This window comes from Amyelois transitella, chromosome 2, assembly GCF_032362555.1.
Source record: "Amyelois transitella isolate CPQ chromosome 2, ilAmyTran1.1, whole genome shotgun sequence".
Taxonomy (NCBI): Eukaryota; Metazoa; Arthropoda; class Insecta; order Lepidoptera; family Pyralidae; genus Amyelois; species Amyelois transitella.
The window spans coordinates 13,076,597-13,092,519 of NC_083505.1; the positions used below are offsets into that span (position 1 = coordinate 13,076,597).

Here is a 15,923-nt window from a genome sequence, read left to right on the forward strand (position 1 = left end):
TTAAATTTTTTGAGAATTTTAACATCCTCCCTTTTTATCTGGGTGTCAAACCAGCCGATGTTCACGCCCACACTGGAAGTTGGTTAACTTTAACATTCTATTAGTTCTGTCGCGTCTGAACGTTATAACAAGAAAGCATATATCTTATATCCCCTCCTTATCTATCTTTGAAGTTAACTGCAGATTAAGAGAGAGAGGGAAGTACATATGTCGTGAATCGACAACTAGGTGACTCGGATAATAAGCCTTTCAAATGACTAATGACCATTTCTATCGTACAAACTCGTCAGATAATTCAGGCTGTTTAAGGATACGAAGTAAAAAAGCTTCAAATAAATTTTCTGTTAGCAGAGTTTAGGCTCTGAAGCCTCACAATTTCATGTAACCCAATTCTTATTATTTAATTGCAAACAGCCGAACGTGGCCTATCGGTTTTTTCAATACTTGTTGTGTTGTGTTGTTGTTGGCTCTGTCTATACCGCAAGGGATATAGACGTGATTATATGTTTGTATGTATGTATATTTAAATTGAGAGGTCCTTTTAATACGGAAATGATGTCTTGTTAGTAGACGCCAAAATGAAATATTTGTATTCGCGTCACTTACGCGACTATACAAATATTTCATTTTGTTAAAAGTAAAAATGATCGTTTACAAACTCTCATTTTACGAGTATCACCTCAGTATTACACCTTTTTAATCAGTTTTATCTACGTTCCTACAGGAAGACTTCAGTAATATGTATAATGTATAAGTTTTTGCGCATTTCCAGGAAATAATAACCTATGTCACACCTGAAGGTTTTTTGTGTCATCATCAAAATTGGCCTAGTAATTTTCGGGTTTGTTACAAACAAAATTACAAATCCTTACAACACCCGCCATATTATAATTGGACTGGATTTCAAACATACCATATCGGTTTTTATGTACGGAGACATTTTCAGTAAACATCTGTGTCAATGATATAAAATAGAAATTTCTCCTGAATGTATTACAACTTTGATGACTTTATTTATCTACTTTAGCCTAATTTAAATCTAGGAACAGAATTCATAAGTTGAATGTCACTTCATATATACAAAACAAATAACTAGCCCTTAGCAATAGGTAGAATAAATCTGTATTTATGTTAGACTCTCCAATTTGTTCATGAATAAAAAATTGCCAAATATGTTTACCCCACTGCACCAAGAGGTCTATGGTTTATTATAGTTTTTTTTTTATTTCTTCCTGGTACGCTTTGTAGCAATGACGGATTAGCTTTTAGTATTCCACAGAATACTCCCGATATTCTCTTGTGAAAATTGTCAATCGGCAGCTTGCTTGCGTAAAATCAAAGAGAATCCTCTTTATTTTATTATACCAAGATCTGTATTAAGTCCGGGACTTATAAAGTGTCATCATTGAGAACACTACTAGGAACTTGCTCATAAGATAAAAAGAGAGCCTATGTTCGAGTGGTCTTCATTGTGATATTAATAATGGTTATTAGTGTAGACTAGCTTTTGCTAGCTTCGCTGCCGTGGTAAATTCCAGATAAAAAAACCTATGTTACTCCCGAAGGTCTATTCTACATCTGTGCACAAATTTCATGAAACAGTCCAGTAGTTTTTGAGTTTATTCGCTACAAACATGCAAAAATAAAAATCTTATCTCTTTATTATTTGTGTGGATTGGTGAAAAAGCATTAAGTTCGTCAAGTCCCTCTGGACTTTATTCAAGTTTTTATCTTAAAAATTTAGTTCAAATTATTCTTGTAGCCTTATTTTTACAACAAATTGATGTGCAGTTTAGATACCTTTTCACAAAGATGCATTTTGATGCAAACTTGTAGCAAAGTGCATTGCACTCTTGATCAGTAATTTAAATCACAAAATACTTACATTTTCATTAAATCTATATTTCTTCCGAGTGTCACACAAAAACCATCCGACACATTATATTAAATATCTTAAAATTAGTCTCAGTCTACATCGTTCCACGATCACCGACTTCACAATCACTATTTTGTCATTTCGTGTACTTACATGTGTCTTTGCACTGATTTGTAGAGTATGTTTTCACTGTTCCATTTCACTTTCACTAGTTGCACATTTTATGCACAATTGAAAATCCCGCCATTATTGTGCAGCTGTAAGAAAAATAATAAAAGCTTACTTATTGAACAACAAAAATTGAAAGTTTGAGTTTATAGTTAGCATTATTGGTAACAGTAAAATTTTTCATAATTAATAATATTTGTCTCAAGGGGATAAAAAGCAACGAAGTATATATTTGTATGTTTGGTAGAGCGACGAATTTAGCGCCACCTACAAAATAATAAGAGGCTTTTCGCAAATCCAACGGGAACTCGGAACTGGAACGGGAACTAGAAAAGTACCCTATGTCCTTCTCCAGACTCTTATTATATACATGCAAAATTTCACAATAATGGTTCTGCAGAAAACCCGTAAAATGGTAACAAATAAACAAACAATAATTTTTCAATTATATATCACTTAATATAAGATAACTCAAGTAAGTCCTCATTGTGACATTTTTCATATAAATACATTACCTTACCAGTCCTAAAGCATCAGTTTCCCCATGAGTATCTCCAAGGCGGCCTTCCTCCTCAGGTACGGCATGTGCGCCTGCGTGAACGAGTAGGGCGCGCCGCGGCTCGCGAACTCCGCGAACGTGCACGCGAACATGCCGCAGTCGCTGCCGTTCATCTGCTGCGGGATGTCCTGCCATCGAAACAAATAAAATTATATATTGCCAACCGCTAATATCACTACATAGTATAAAACAAAGTCGCTATTTTAGTCTGTTTGTCTGTATGCTTAAATCTTTAAAATTACGCAACGGATTTTGATGCGGTTTTTTGTAACAGGTAAGAGTGATTCAAGAGGAAGGTTTTCATGTATAATAACATTTATAATTTTGCACCCGTGCTGCACCAATCTGCTGAACCAATTTTCATGGTTTTTGATTTGTTGGATTTGCCTCCCCGCCCCGAATAGCAGAATATATCTTATAATTTGTGTTGTACTCTGCAGCAACGCCCCCTGTTGGAATTTTTGTTCTACCCATGGCAATTTAATGTACAACAGAAGAACATTATGTACAAAAAACAATTTAGTATGTACGTACAGTAAATTTGAGAAAAAATGATACTTTATAGGGCGCTGCTAGAGAGTATACTCTACAGCAGCGCCACTCAGAATACTTACTTGTCTTTATACTAGAAAGCTGATTTTTTAATAAGACGATGTACGAACGTTTATTAGTATGTACGTCTTAGAATAATAATGAAAATGTAAGCAACTATTGTTTTATCTAACTTTAAAAGAAAGACCGTAGTTAGGTACGTTGCAGTGAACACTTCTTCTTTCCTGTCAATAACGCAATTAATATGTAAGTACTAAATTAATAACACAGATTTTGTAACAGTAACAATTTCAGGAAAACTATATTGTCTGCCTTTAATGATGAATTATGAATAAAAAAAACTAGCTTTTGCTTGCGGCTTCACCCGCGGTTAGCTTTAAAAGCGTAAAATCAATTAATTCGTTAATAAATAATAAGGCTTTGCACGGCATTTCTTTTAAAGTTAGATAAAACAATAGTTGCTTACATTTTCATTATTATTCTAAGACGTACATACTAATAAACGTTCGTACATCGTCTTATTAAAAAATCAGCTTTCTAGTATAAAGACAAGTAAGTATTCTGAGTGGCGCTGCTGTAGAGTATACTCTCTAGCAGCGCCCTATAAAGTATCATTTTTTCTCAAATTTACTGTACGTACATACTAAATTGTTTTTTGTACATAATGTTCTTCTGTTGTACATTAAATTGCCATGGGTAGAACAAAAATTTCAACAGGGGGCGTTGCTGCAGAGTACAACACTATAATTTACTAAAAAAATTTACGAATACTTGAAAAATGCGTTATTTTCCCTATAAGTGTCGAAATTTACGCGGACGAAGTTGCGGGCAACAGCTACTTCGAAGTTATGTACATTAATTTGAATACTAACCGATGCTCTTACGGTAAGAGAAAACATCGTGAGAAAACCTGCACATTCAGGCAACTGGATGTGTAACCATGATCGATCCAATACCAGTTAGCTTGCTGAGCTAAGATGGGGAGTCATTTCATGTAAAAACCTGACACACCCAATCCAGGATCCATGGTCAAAGGCATACCCCGGGCTCCTCTCCAGAGTGGCAAGGATGCAACTGGGACTTCAAACTTTCACAAGTGGAAAGATTCTTAGTATATAACTTCTTAACGTGACAAATAACATACTTTGAGGCATTCCGTGTTCCACCCGGCAGCATCAAACGGCTGCCCCTTCTTGTCCTGGTGCTCGTCCTTCAAGTACTGCAGCAGGGCCTCGAGGCAGGCCAGGTTGCGGCCGCCCATGCTGTCCAGGTACGACACCTTCTTGTCCCGGAAGTCGATGATGGACAGGCACCAATGCACCCCCAAGTGTACCGGCACAATCATTAGGTCGTTGGCGAATATGTCTACCTGGAATATGATTGATCCGAGTTATTTTTTGTATTGTGGTTATATGTGGTATTGGTTTTGTCCGCGACTCTGTTCGCGTGGATTTTTCCACGCCACTTCAGTATACTTAACGATGGTATCCAAATAGTGACAGGTTGCCAACCCATCCCCTGCAAAGATCTCAACTTTATTAGCCTTTCTCTTAGTCGCCTTTTACGATATCCATGGGTAAGATTCTAAAGTGTCGGGAACCACACGGCACATAGTTATATCAAGAAAGAGAACAGCTCACTTTTCTCGTCCACCGCCTAAGTCCAGCCTGTCCGCTCTGCATGAGTTTAGGATAGAAGAACGTGTTGGCTGCGTACACTCTAGGCAGGTCCTTCCTCTCCTCGGCCCGTTGCATCAGTAGGTTCATGTAGAAGTTTATCACCTCATCGTTGAGCCAGTTCAGACCTGACAGCGTTTGGAGGTCTCGTCTGAAACAATTTGTTTTAGTATTAAAGTGGTTACCGCATGGTTAGATGGATGGACTACCCTTTCTTCTTTCTCCTTGCTTTTGCCCTGGTTGCATCCTCACCTCTCTGGAAAGGAGCCCAGGGTGTGCCTGCAACCATGGATCCTGGATTGGGTGAGTCTGTTTTTACACGAAGCGACTCCCATCTAAAAGGCAACTGTCCTCAGGTGAAACTGGAAAATATTGTACTCCCACAACACAACAGTGTACGGTATCTGGGACTGCACCTAGACAGACGACTGACATGGAAAGATCATATAAAAAAAAAGAGGGATGCAGTAAACATTCGCTATGGAAGTTTCCACTGGCTGTTGGGGCGAAATAGCAAGCTATCAGTAGACAACAAACTCCTAGTGTATAAAACAATTCTCAAACCAATCTGGACTTATGGACTACAACTGTGGGGTAGTGCTTCTGACTCCAATATCTCATGCCTGCAAAGAGTGCAAAATAAAATACTCAGAAACATCAGTGGCGTGCCCTGGTATGTTACGAACGCAGAAATCCATGAACACCTGGAAATTACTACAATAAAGGAAGAACTCCTAAATGTCGGCCTGAGGTACCGGGAGAGGCTCGTAAAGCACCCAAACATACTTGCACAGCAACTCACAAACCGCAGCTATACAAAGCGATTAAAGAGGAAAGACATCCTATAAATCGGAATGAGTAGATATCCTCACTGGGGGATACACTCTAATGTCAAGAGCCTAAAACACATTTGCTAAAAGTGGATGCACTGATCGCAAATATATATAAAATTATATATAAAAAAAAAAAAATCTGACCTCCACAATTTTGCAACACTTTGCAGGTAAACCTAATATGTTGTTTTGCATACATTGTAGATTTCAGTGATGTACAGTTTTACAACTTTCTCACCTGTGTATTCTCAAGTTGAATTTCTCTACAAGCAATTGCCCCGGGGGTCCGGGTCCTAGTGCTCTGTTCACGAGCTTCTCTTGTTCCGGGGTCAGCGGTGGGAGCTCCACGGTCGGCTGGGGCTCTTCGAACAAACTCTCCGGTATGCTCAGCTCATATTTCAGTTTGTGCTCTAAATGTGCTATTTTTTGTTCACTGTTCACCTGTAAAATGTAAATTTCTAATGAGATGTCTAGATTTAGATATAAATATATTGAAATTGAAAACTCAAATAGGCTACTCTACCAATGCGTAGTGATAATTATTTTAACATACCTGCTAAGTTAGTAGTTTTGTCATGTTTAGAAAAAAAATTGTGGTAATAAAGTAAGTTGACTTTCTATTTAGTTCTTGTGAATTTAGCTATAGGAATTGGGTTTAAAATTGTAAATATTAGCAAAGAGAACTCAAAAACAACTGGCCTGACTTTCACGAAATTAGGCACAGATACAGTATAAAAGATCTTTGGGAGTGACATAGGCTTGTTAGTTGTACATAATTTGACAGAATATCAAAGCAAATTCAAAATACCTTGGAAATAATATCAGACTCACGCCGCGCCTCAGCCAACTTTTCCTGCGTATCATTCTTCTTCTTCTTATATTTCGTATCCAACTTCGTTAGCCAATCACTGGACGTAATTGCTCTGTCCTTGAACGAATCTTTTAGGGTATTTATCGGGTCTATCCTAACCGAGGAACTCGACGACTCGGACGGCACTACTTCCACTTCAGAATCCGATGAGTTAATTGACGCTACCGTGATCGGGTCATATTCCTTCGCAGCCTCATTCTCTTTCTCCGCGCTGAGACCTTTCTCAACAAATTTGATTTCATCTAACGCCTTCCTCTGGGTCCTCTGCGTCAATCTGAAGGACGCCGCGTCGTCCGCCAGGTTGATGACGTCACCAGGCTTCCCGATCGTCGGCGCCTTTAAAGACTGCGTCACGCGTTTGATCAGCTCCTGATAATTTCTCTTTTCATCTAAATTAAATACTTCCGATAGTGTTGACCTAGCATTCCCGTTCACATTCAATAATCTATTCCTACTATTTGAGAGATTCGAGGGCTTCGACGCTTGCATCCACCTGGGGACGGGTGTTGGTGTTTTTTTATACGTTTTAGTTATACCGGGTGGAGCTTTGAATTTTATGTAAGTCCTTGGAGATGTGTTATTCGTATTCCTTTCGTTTAACTTCCGACTTCGTTTGTAATATTGAATGGGATCATCGTCATTGCGTGTGCTGTTGTAGAAGTATCTGTAGGGTTTCCCGGCGGAGGTGGCGGGCACGAAAATGACGTCATCGTCTTGTGCGCTGTGGTCCGGCTCGTCATATTCCTCATCATCAAGGTTTATGAACTTAGTTGGTTTACTGGGTTTCCTTTCGATATATGTGACCTGAAATTATAACAATTGTGTTAAATTTTTGAGTTTAAATAATTTACAGTACACTAGCCTTTTAATCTCTTAAAATTAAACAAATTCCAATGAGTAAAATTCGATCCCCCTGTTGAATTGAAATCACACTTATGTTGATTATTTGACTGTCTCCTATGGCTGTCGTAAAAGGCGATTAAGGGATAGGCTTATAAACTTGAGATTCTTCTTTTAGGCTATCATTATATGAATTTCGATTTTATCATTAAGCCAAACAACTGAACTTTTAAGACTTTTGGGACTATTAACACTGCAAGGCATATAGATGTGATTATATTTATGTAAATATAGATAAATTCGTAAAATAAATAAAGAAGTACATACCTCCTGATCATCTTCATCATCATCGTCATCAACAACCGCATGAATGATGGGTCTGACTGGTGTGTGCATCCGTGGGCTCCTATTCTTGAGTACGGAAGGTCCATTTTCCGACATTCCCAACACTTTTATTGGCACTGTCCTCTCCCTGGAGGCAGGTTTGCCGAGCACCACGTGATTCGGCGTGGAAGTGCTGGGGTGACCTGCCTCAATTTGTATGGGAACATATCGGACATTTTTACTGGTTTTGTCTTCTTTCTCCCATAAATCTAAAACAGAGAAGTGTAAATATAAATCACTAGAGGCCGCCGGCGGCTTCGTCCGCATGGCAACGCTATCAATCCCGCGGGAACTCTGGGATAAATAGAAGCCTATATGTTATTCTGGGTCTTCAGCTACCTATATACCAAATTTCACCGTAATCGGTTCAGTAGTTTTTGCGTGAAAGAGAAACAAACATCCATACTGACATACTCACAAACTTTTGCATGCATTTATAATGTTAGTAGGATTTTTTTATTCAGCCCAATATATAGGCTACAAGTATTTTAATGTTGCACTAAGTGCTGTGCAACTTATTTGCACTGCACAATGTTAATTGTGACCGAAATAACAATTAAACAAATCAATATTAAGGAAAGACATGGAAAAGGTAAAAAGGAAAGAAGAATGCTTTTTTTTTAATATTGTCAGCCTGTGTTTTCTGTTGCAAAGACAACTAAAAGAGTAATCCTATTACTAATGGATACATCACACTATGCATTTAATAAGAAAATAAGTGACATGTTGTTCCCGGCACTTTACTTTTTCGTTGATGTAGTAAAAGGCAACTAAGGTAAACAAACTTGGGCTTCTCCTCATAGGCGATGGGCTAGTAACCTGTCACTATTTTAATATCAATTCCATCATTTGACCATGCCGCTGAGCTTGGCCTTTCAGTTTTTGAGACTGTCTACCACACAGGGGATATAGACGTGGCTATATGTATATAGGTATGTTAACAAATAAGATTACACAAAGATTTGCTTCCAGGTTTGACAAGGCTTTTCTTTTTACTTCCACTGATTAAAAACAAAGATAAAAAAAAACCATTGACAATTTAGTTATTGTTTATCCTGTTGACATTCTAGCTTGATAACTATTGTTAAAGCCTACTTGGTCAAATTATACTCGGACACAATTTAAATCATATAATTGGCAAAAGTTCAGTCTCTTGTAAAAATCCAGTTTTTAAAGAATACTTAATACAATACCGTGCCCAAGATTAACCTGTCTGTCCGTCCGGCTGTCTGTCATTAAGCTGTATCTCATAAACCGTGATTACTAGAAAACTGAAATTTTATAGCGTTAAATTATTCATAATCATACCATCCATAATGCCTGGAAAACTAGTCCTCTTCAGCTGTTTTAGCTTTTTGAGTGCCGGTGACTCGTCGTCTGAAGAAAAACCATCGTCTGCCCTGAAAACCGACAAACTTGTTAATCGTTTTTCACTACGTTAGTTACGACTCAAAAGCAATTATACTTACTCCCAAAATTTGGACGCTAGCTTGAGCGGAATTTTAAGCATATTTAGAGAGATTTTACGATGTAGTTAATTAAATAACGACAATTTTACAGTGACTTTGCCGCCATAACTAAAATAGTTGTAAACATGTCATACCTGTCGCGTTTGAAGCTTGGTCTGCTGATTGTTGGGTTTTCGTCACTCCAACCTAAAAGACTTCGGACATAAGCCACAACGGACTTCATTTTAGACAATTATCTTTCCATTACATAGATTATATTGAATGATATTCTTCAAAACGAAGGAATTTCACGTTTTCACATTTGCACGACACGCCATTCGCTTCCGCCATTAACTTTTTTTTTATAACAAGCGCGCAAGCAAAGGAATCAAGCAGTGTTGCCAACTTCAATTTGGAGTAAAATAATAGAATGTACAAAAAATAATGTAGTAAATAATGTAGTAAATTTTATAAGTTTTTTTTTACAAAGGGTTACGCGAGTGTAAAAGCCCATACACCGAGGTTTCTTACTAGGAATCCTATCGAAGAAAGGTTTACCTTTATTGCAAGGTGTTGTTAACTCGATGCCTTCTTATTGCGATATTTCTGAAAACTCATGGGATACACGTTATACTGGAATAATCATAACACGCGAACGAGACAGAGGATTTTGAACTTCAAATTTTATTAATCAGTTTCAGTAATTCAGTTTCAGTGTCAGGTAAATGTGGCCCTCGAATCCTGTGGGTAATCGGGCTCTGCATACTCCGTAAGATATTAGTTCGAAATATATGTATGCTGACATGGAAAATACTGCTTGGCAATGAATTTAAGGGCAAATTCAGAGGAATTTTCTAATGAAGTCCAGGAACACCATTTCCATAACTTGTTTTCTAGGAAAGCAGATCTCTCTTCAAAACTAAAAATCAATGCAAAACGAACATTAAAACTAAATTTTTATTTTAATATTTATATTATATTATCAAATTTAAATTTTGTATTATTACAGATTCTTTAATACCTGTAGGTAATTATAAAATTTCAATAAATTTAGTTCAATTGATGATGCAAAAAGAGACATCAAACAAATTTACTTTCGCATTTATAGTTTTAGTAGGTATAATAAGTACAATATTATTAAATAGGAAGTTTTCCTTGACAAAATGGTTGATTATACATACATACATACATACATAAAATCACGCCTCTATCCCGGAGGGGTAGGCAGAGACTACCTCTTTCCACTTGCCACGATCTCTGCATACTTCTTTCGCTTCGTCCACATTCATAACTCTCTTCATACAAGCTCGGCGGTTTCGGGTACTTTTGACCTGACCCTTTACCAGGACGTCCTTAATTTGATCAAGATACGTTCGTCTAGGTCTTCCCACTCCGACCTTTCCCTCCACACTCTCCTTGTATATCTGCTTAGTCAACCTGCTTTCATTCATTCTCTCCACATGACCGAACCATCTTAACATACCCTTTTCTATTCCTGTAACTACATCTTCTTTCACATCACAACATTCCCTTATCACGCTGTTCCTTATCCTGTCACTCAATTTCACACCCATCATACTCCTTAACGCTCTCATTTCCACTGCATTTATTCTGCTTTCATGCTTCTTTTGCCATACCCAACTTTCACTCCCATACATTAATGTCGGGACCAACACGCCCCTGTGCACAGCCAGTCGAGCCTTTTTGGATAGTTTCTGACTGCTCATAAAGGCATGCAAAGCTCCATTCACCATGTTCCCCGCGTTCACTCTCCTTTCAATATCACTATCATACTTGCCATCTGATGTAAACTTTGATCCTAGATATACAAACTCTTTCACTTGCTCCACTTTTTCTCCTCCAATCAAAATATTACATGCTGTCATTTCTTTCTCCATTTCAAAAACCAGTGTTTTAGTTTTACTTACGTTCACTTTCATTCCTTTCTCTTTTAAAGCTTCATGCATACAGTTTACCATCTCCTGTAACTCCTCCGCTGATGACGCCAGTATAACCTGATCGTCGGCATAGAGCAGACATTTGACGAGTAACTCATTCATCCTTAATCCACTTTTAGACTCTTTCAAATCTGTCAAACAGCTATCCATAAATAGGTTGAACAGCCACGGTGACGCAACACATCCTTGCCTAACGCCTTTCTCAATCTTAAACCACTCAGTGTGCGCTCCGTTTATCCTGACACAAGCACTCGAATCCTCATATAAGGATTTCAGTGCTCGTATCAAGAGACTGCTCACCCCATGCATAGAAAGTGCTGACCACAATTCATTCCTCTCAACTCTGTCATAGGCCTTTTCCAGATCTACGAATGTGCAATAGACTTTTTGACTCTTGGCCAAAAACTTTTCGGCTATGCACCGCAAGGAAAAGACCTGATCAGTACATCCCATTCCCTTTCGAAATCCCGCTTGAGCATCCCATATTTTGTCATCAGTTTCATTCTTGACTCTATTAATCAATACCTTAGCATACAATTTGCCGACGACGCTAAGCAGGCTTATACCACGATAATTTTTGCAGTCCAGCTGTGACCCTTTTCCTTTGTAAAGTGGCACGATAACAGCCTTACACCAATCTTTTGGTACTCGGCCGCTTCTCCAACACAAATTGAAAAGGCAGTACAACTGACTAGCTACTACGCCTTTTCCTGCTTTAAGCATCTCGACCGACACTCTATCACACCCAGCAGCCTTTCCCGCTTTCATACTCTTAAGTGCTTCCACAATTTCGAACATTTCAATTTCGCCTTCCATCTCATTCTCTTTTTCTTCGCTATAGCAGAAATCTTTCTTATTTCCTTCCTTTTTTTCAAATAAACTTTCAAAATAGTCCTTCCATATCTTTAGTACACATTCTTCTCCTTTCACAACGCTACCATCCTGGCATCTGATCCTAGTCAGCTCTCTGGTTATAGTATTTCCTCGGGCTGACCTTACGGATTTCCAGAATACTTTCAGATTTGACTGAAAGTCTTCTGATAGCCTTTTATCAAAATCCTCTTTATACTCTTCTTTCTTTCTAATCACAGCTTTCTTAACCAAATCTTTCATTTTCTTATATTCCTTACGTGCTTCATTCACATCTTCATCTATAACCTCTTGCATTCTTAAGTTAGCTTTTGCTGCTAACAAATCCAGCCATGCTTTCTTCTTTAATCGCACAAGTTCTTGCACATCTTTACTCATCCACGCATTTTTGTGATTTTTTCCTTTCCTTCTTCTACTTACACCACACACTTCAACAGCTACTTTCACAATTCTTTCTTTAAGTTCCTTCCATCCATCTTCAATATCGCTCATTTCATCTAAATCTTCAAATTCATCCTTCAGTCTATTAATATACTTCTTACCTACATCCATATCTTGCAAATTTTCCACTTTTACTCTTTCCAAAGCGCTGGTTTGCTCCCTTACCCTGTGCCGCCAGCGATTGAAGATACCCCTTATCCGGGATCTCACCAGTAAATGGTCCGAGTCAATGCCAGCACCGCGATATGCACGGGTATCCAGCACTTTGTTCTTCAATCTTTCATCTACAATCACAAAGTCTATCATACTTTTTAAAATACCTTCCACTCTTGTGTAGGTGTGGATCTCTTTATGTTGAAACATTGAGTTCGACACAAAAAGATCCCACTCTAGACAAATTTCTAATACACTTCTTCCATTATCATTCACCTTTTCGTCACCAAACGCACCAAGCACCTTTTCATATCCATCACGCTTTACACCCACCCATCCATTAAAATCACCTAACATAATAATCTTCTCATTTGGCTTGGTAACTTTCAATACTTCTCTTACACTATTCCAGAACTCCTCGTTTTCGCTTTTTGCTGATGTTGTACCCCTCGAACCCACATCCCAAGGTGCATAAACACCTAGAACGAAGATCCGAGTGATTCCAACTTTCAGCCTAATCCATAGAAGACGAGGGCTGACACACTCATACTCATTCACGCACTCAGCCATTCGTGCAGAAAGAATTAGACCGACCCCTTGACAGCCTCGGCTGGTACTGGAAATTCCAGACCAATACGCCGTGTAAGGGCCGTGCTGCGTCGCGTCGCATCCTTTCCGCTTCGTTTCATTCACGCACAACACATCCAAACGTCTTTCATCCATCATCTGGCATACTTCCTCAATCTTATCCTTCATTCCTCCTCTTACATTCATCGTCGCAAAGCGGCTTTCAGCAGACCGCATACCGCTCCCGCCGGGAACGAGACGTGATGGGGTGCGGACACCATCGCCGCCATTTCTATGCTTTTTAAGGTTCATAATGCGATTCCCACGAGACGCTAGGGAAAAATTTTGTCCGCCCCAGCAGAGCCCCGCATGCCAGGGTAAGGCTAGCCATTACCTGGGGGTCGCCCAACCCCATGGCGGAAGTGGCACGCTCGAGACTAGGCTCGCCCCTAGCCATGCATCCATCGGCGCGGCAGACCTTAGATTGGCAGGGATTTACATTAAAGAGGAATCCCAAGTCTATCCCTTAGTCGGCTCTTAATAACATTATATGTTTTATTTGGTTGATTATAGATAGAAAAAAAAGTAAAATTAAAAGTTCAATTGAGATCTAAATAATTTTAGAGTTGGTAACACTGGAAATTATGTACATATTATCAGTCAATGTCATATCGGGATAATTTTAATATCAACAAATTGCTTATCGAATTGAAACAAGGTTAGGGCAAAATTTTACCCATTTCATTAAAACTTAAGCTACTTGCGTGTTTTATCTGTTTAAAATGTTACAACCAGTGATGCACATTTTAAAACATAAGAACATTATTTTGGCCAGTGGTTCTCCAAGGCGTAAGGAACTTATCGAAAATATTGTATGTATAACCTAGTTCAATTATCACTGAATATAAATATATTTATAATTACTTTCTAACATACAGTTTCTATTTTAGGGGCTTAAAGTGACTCTCTGTCCATCTAAATTTGAAGAAAATTTGGTGCCTTCAGATTTCAATAGTTTCTCTGAGTTTGTTGAAGAAACAGCACTGCAGAAGGCCTTGGAAGTAGAAAGACGTTTGACCCAAGAAGGACGAGCCCCAGATATGGTCATAGCTGCTGATACCATGGTGACATTGGATGGACAGATGTTTGGCAAACCCCAGGATCAGCAAGAAGCATTTGATATGTTGTCGAGGTTACTTCTACCACCTCATGGGGGTTAATTCGTGTAATAATTCTCATTACACCCTGAACTCATGTGATAGTTACAAATGTTATTTGCCCATTTCACCATTTAGACATTTTTCTTATAAGGATTTTTTGTTGTAGGTACCTACTTACCACGAAATTGAATTTTGTGTTGTTTAAATGTGTTTTATATTTTTGCAAGCTCCTATATAAATATTTTTTATTCAAATATGGTTTTTCCAACCGATACAACATGTCAACGTATTTTTTATTGTATTGTATTATTTTTTCAATAAAAACAATTATTTTACAGCCTCTCCGGAAAAGGACACACGGTGTACACAGGAGTTGTCATAAAAACAAACAAAGATGTGGTGAAATTTACGGAGAACACCAAAGTATTTTTTGGGAAAATCGATGAAGAGCAAATAAAGGCTTATATTGCTACTGGAGAACCTATGTATGATTATTTTTTTGTATCTTTTCGAATAAGTATATCCCTTAGTCGCCTTTTACGACATCCATGGGATGGAGTGGTCCAATTCTTTTTTTATATTGGTGCGGGGAACCCCACGGCACTAGCATTTAGAAATCCAGCTGAATACGTCCTTTCATTGATTGCATATTTTCTACGGATACATTGAATGTTTTTTATAAAACATACATTGGGTTATGTTGATTTTTGTACCAACTTTCTGTTATGCTTGACTCCTAAATAAATTCATATAGTTATTTGTCTGCTAAAATTCATACATCATATTAAGTTTAATGTTGAAGAACGATTATAAATAAAAATATCTTATCGTGTTCCTAAAATGAACCTCTCTTTTCTTGTAGGGATAAAGCTGGCGGCTATGGAATCCAAGGCGTCGGGGGCACGTTTGTGGAGAGAGTGGAGGGAGACTACTTTACCGTCGTCGGCTTCCCATTGTACCGGACTACCTCGATACTGTACAATATGTTCAAAAATATAGAAAATAAACTGACATAAGTTGAAAAGTCTTTCTTTGTTGGGAGACTAAGTCTCTCTTAAGTCTGTGCCGTGTAGTTCCCGGCACCAATACAATAAAAAAGAATAGGACCACTCCATCTCTTTCATTCAGTCTTTCCAAGACTGTTGGCTCTGTCTACCCCGCAAGGGATAAAGACTTGACCATATGTATGTATGTATGTACTAAGTCTCTACTATTTGGTTGGTAGAGGAAATTGATCGCTGAGAGTTACACGGAGAATGGAGGACATAAAATGATAGAATTTTAATAGTGAAGATGTAGAAATACGATATTTTGCTATATATTTATTACAAAGATCAAGCTTTTGGTGACCAATAGAAAAATAAAAAGGACCACTCCATCTCTTTCCCATGGATGTCGCAAAAGGCGACTGAGGGATAGGTTTATAAACTTGAGATTCTTTTAGGCGATTAGCTAGCAACCTAGTCACTATTTGAATCTCAATTCTATCATTAAGCCAAACAGCTGAACGTGGCCTATCAGTCTTCAAGACTGCTGGCTCTGTCTACCCTGCAAGGGATATAGGCGT

The 15,923-nt window shown here is 38.2% G+C and overlaps 2 protein-coding genes across 4 annotated transcripts; one reads left to right on the plus strand and one right to left on the minus strand.

Annotated features, from left to right (window-relative positions):
* Positions 1-1,163: 1,163 nt before the first annotated feature.
* On the minus strand, positions 1,164-9,573 carry LOC106132206 (sentrin-specific protease 1-like). 3 transcript variants are annotated; one of them, XM_013331564.2, is made up of 9 exons: positions 9,363-9,573; positions 9,068-9,159; positions 7,703-7,968; positions 6,473-7,339; positions 5,903-6,105; positions 4,796-4,982; positions 4,300-4,524; positions 2,565-2,731; positions 1,164-2,133 (listed from the first exon to the last, which is right to left on the minus strand). In XM_013331564.2, the coding sequence occupies exons 1-8, from the start codon at positions 9,449-9,451 to the stop codon at positions 2,570-2,572; spliced, it is 2,091 nt and encodes a 696-aa protein (XP_013187018.1). In that variant the 5' UTR covers positions 9,452-9,573; the 3' UTR covers positions 1,164-2,133; positions 2,565-2,569. The 3 variants fall into 3 exon arrangements, with proteins under 3 accessions (XP_013187018.1, XP_013187017.1, XP_060801205.1); XM_013331563.2 differs by having other exon boundaries at positions 2,560-2,731; XM_060945222.1 differs by lacking the exon at positions 9,363-9,573 and adding an exon at positions 9,229-9,335 and having other exon boundaries at positions 2,560-2,731.
* A 4,309-nt stretch (positions 9,574-13,882) lies between these two features.
* LOC106132195 (probable bifunctional dTTP/UTP pyrophosphatase/methyltransferase protein) lies at positions 13,883-15,387 on the plus strand. Its single transcript, XM_013331550.2, has 4 exons — positions 13,883-14,068; positions 14,147-14,388; positions 14,695-14,841; positions 15,219-15,387. The coding sequence occupies exons 1-4, from the start codon at positions 13,979-13,981 to the stop codon at positions 15,370-15,372; spliced, it is 633 nt and encodes a 210-aa protein (XP_013187004.1). The 5' UTR covers positions 13,883-13,978; the 3' UTR covers positions 15,373-15,387.
* Positions 15,388-15,923: the final 536 nt, after the last annotated feature.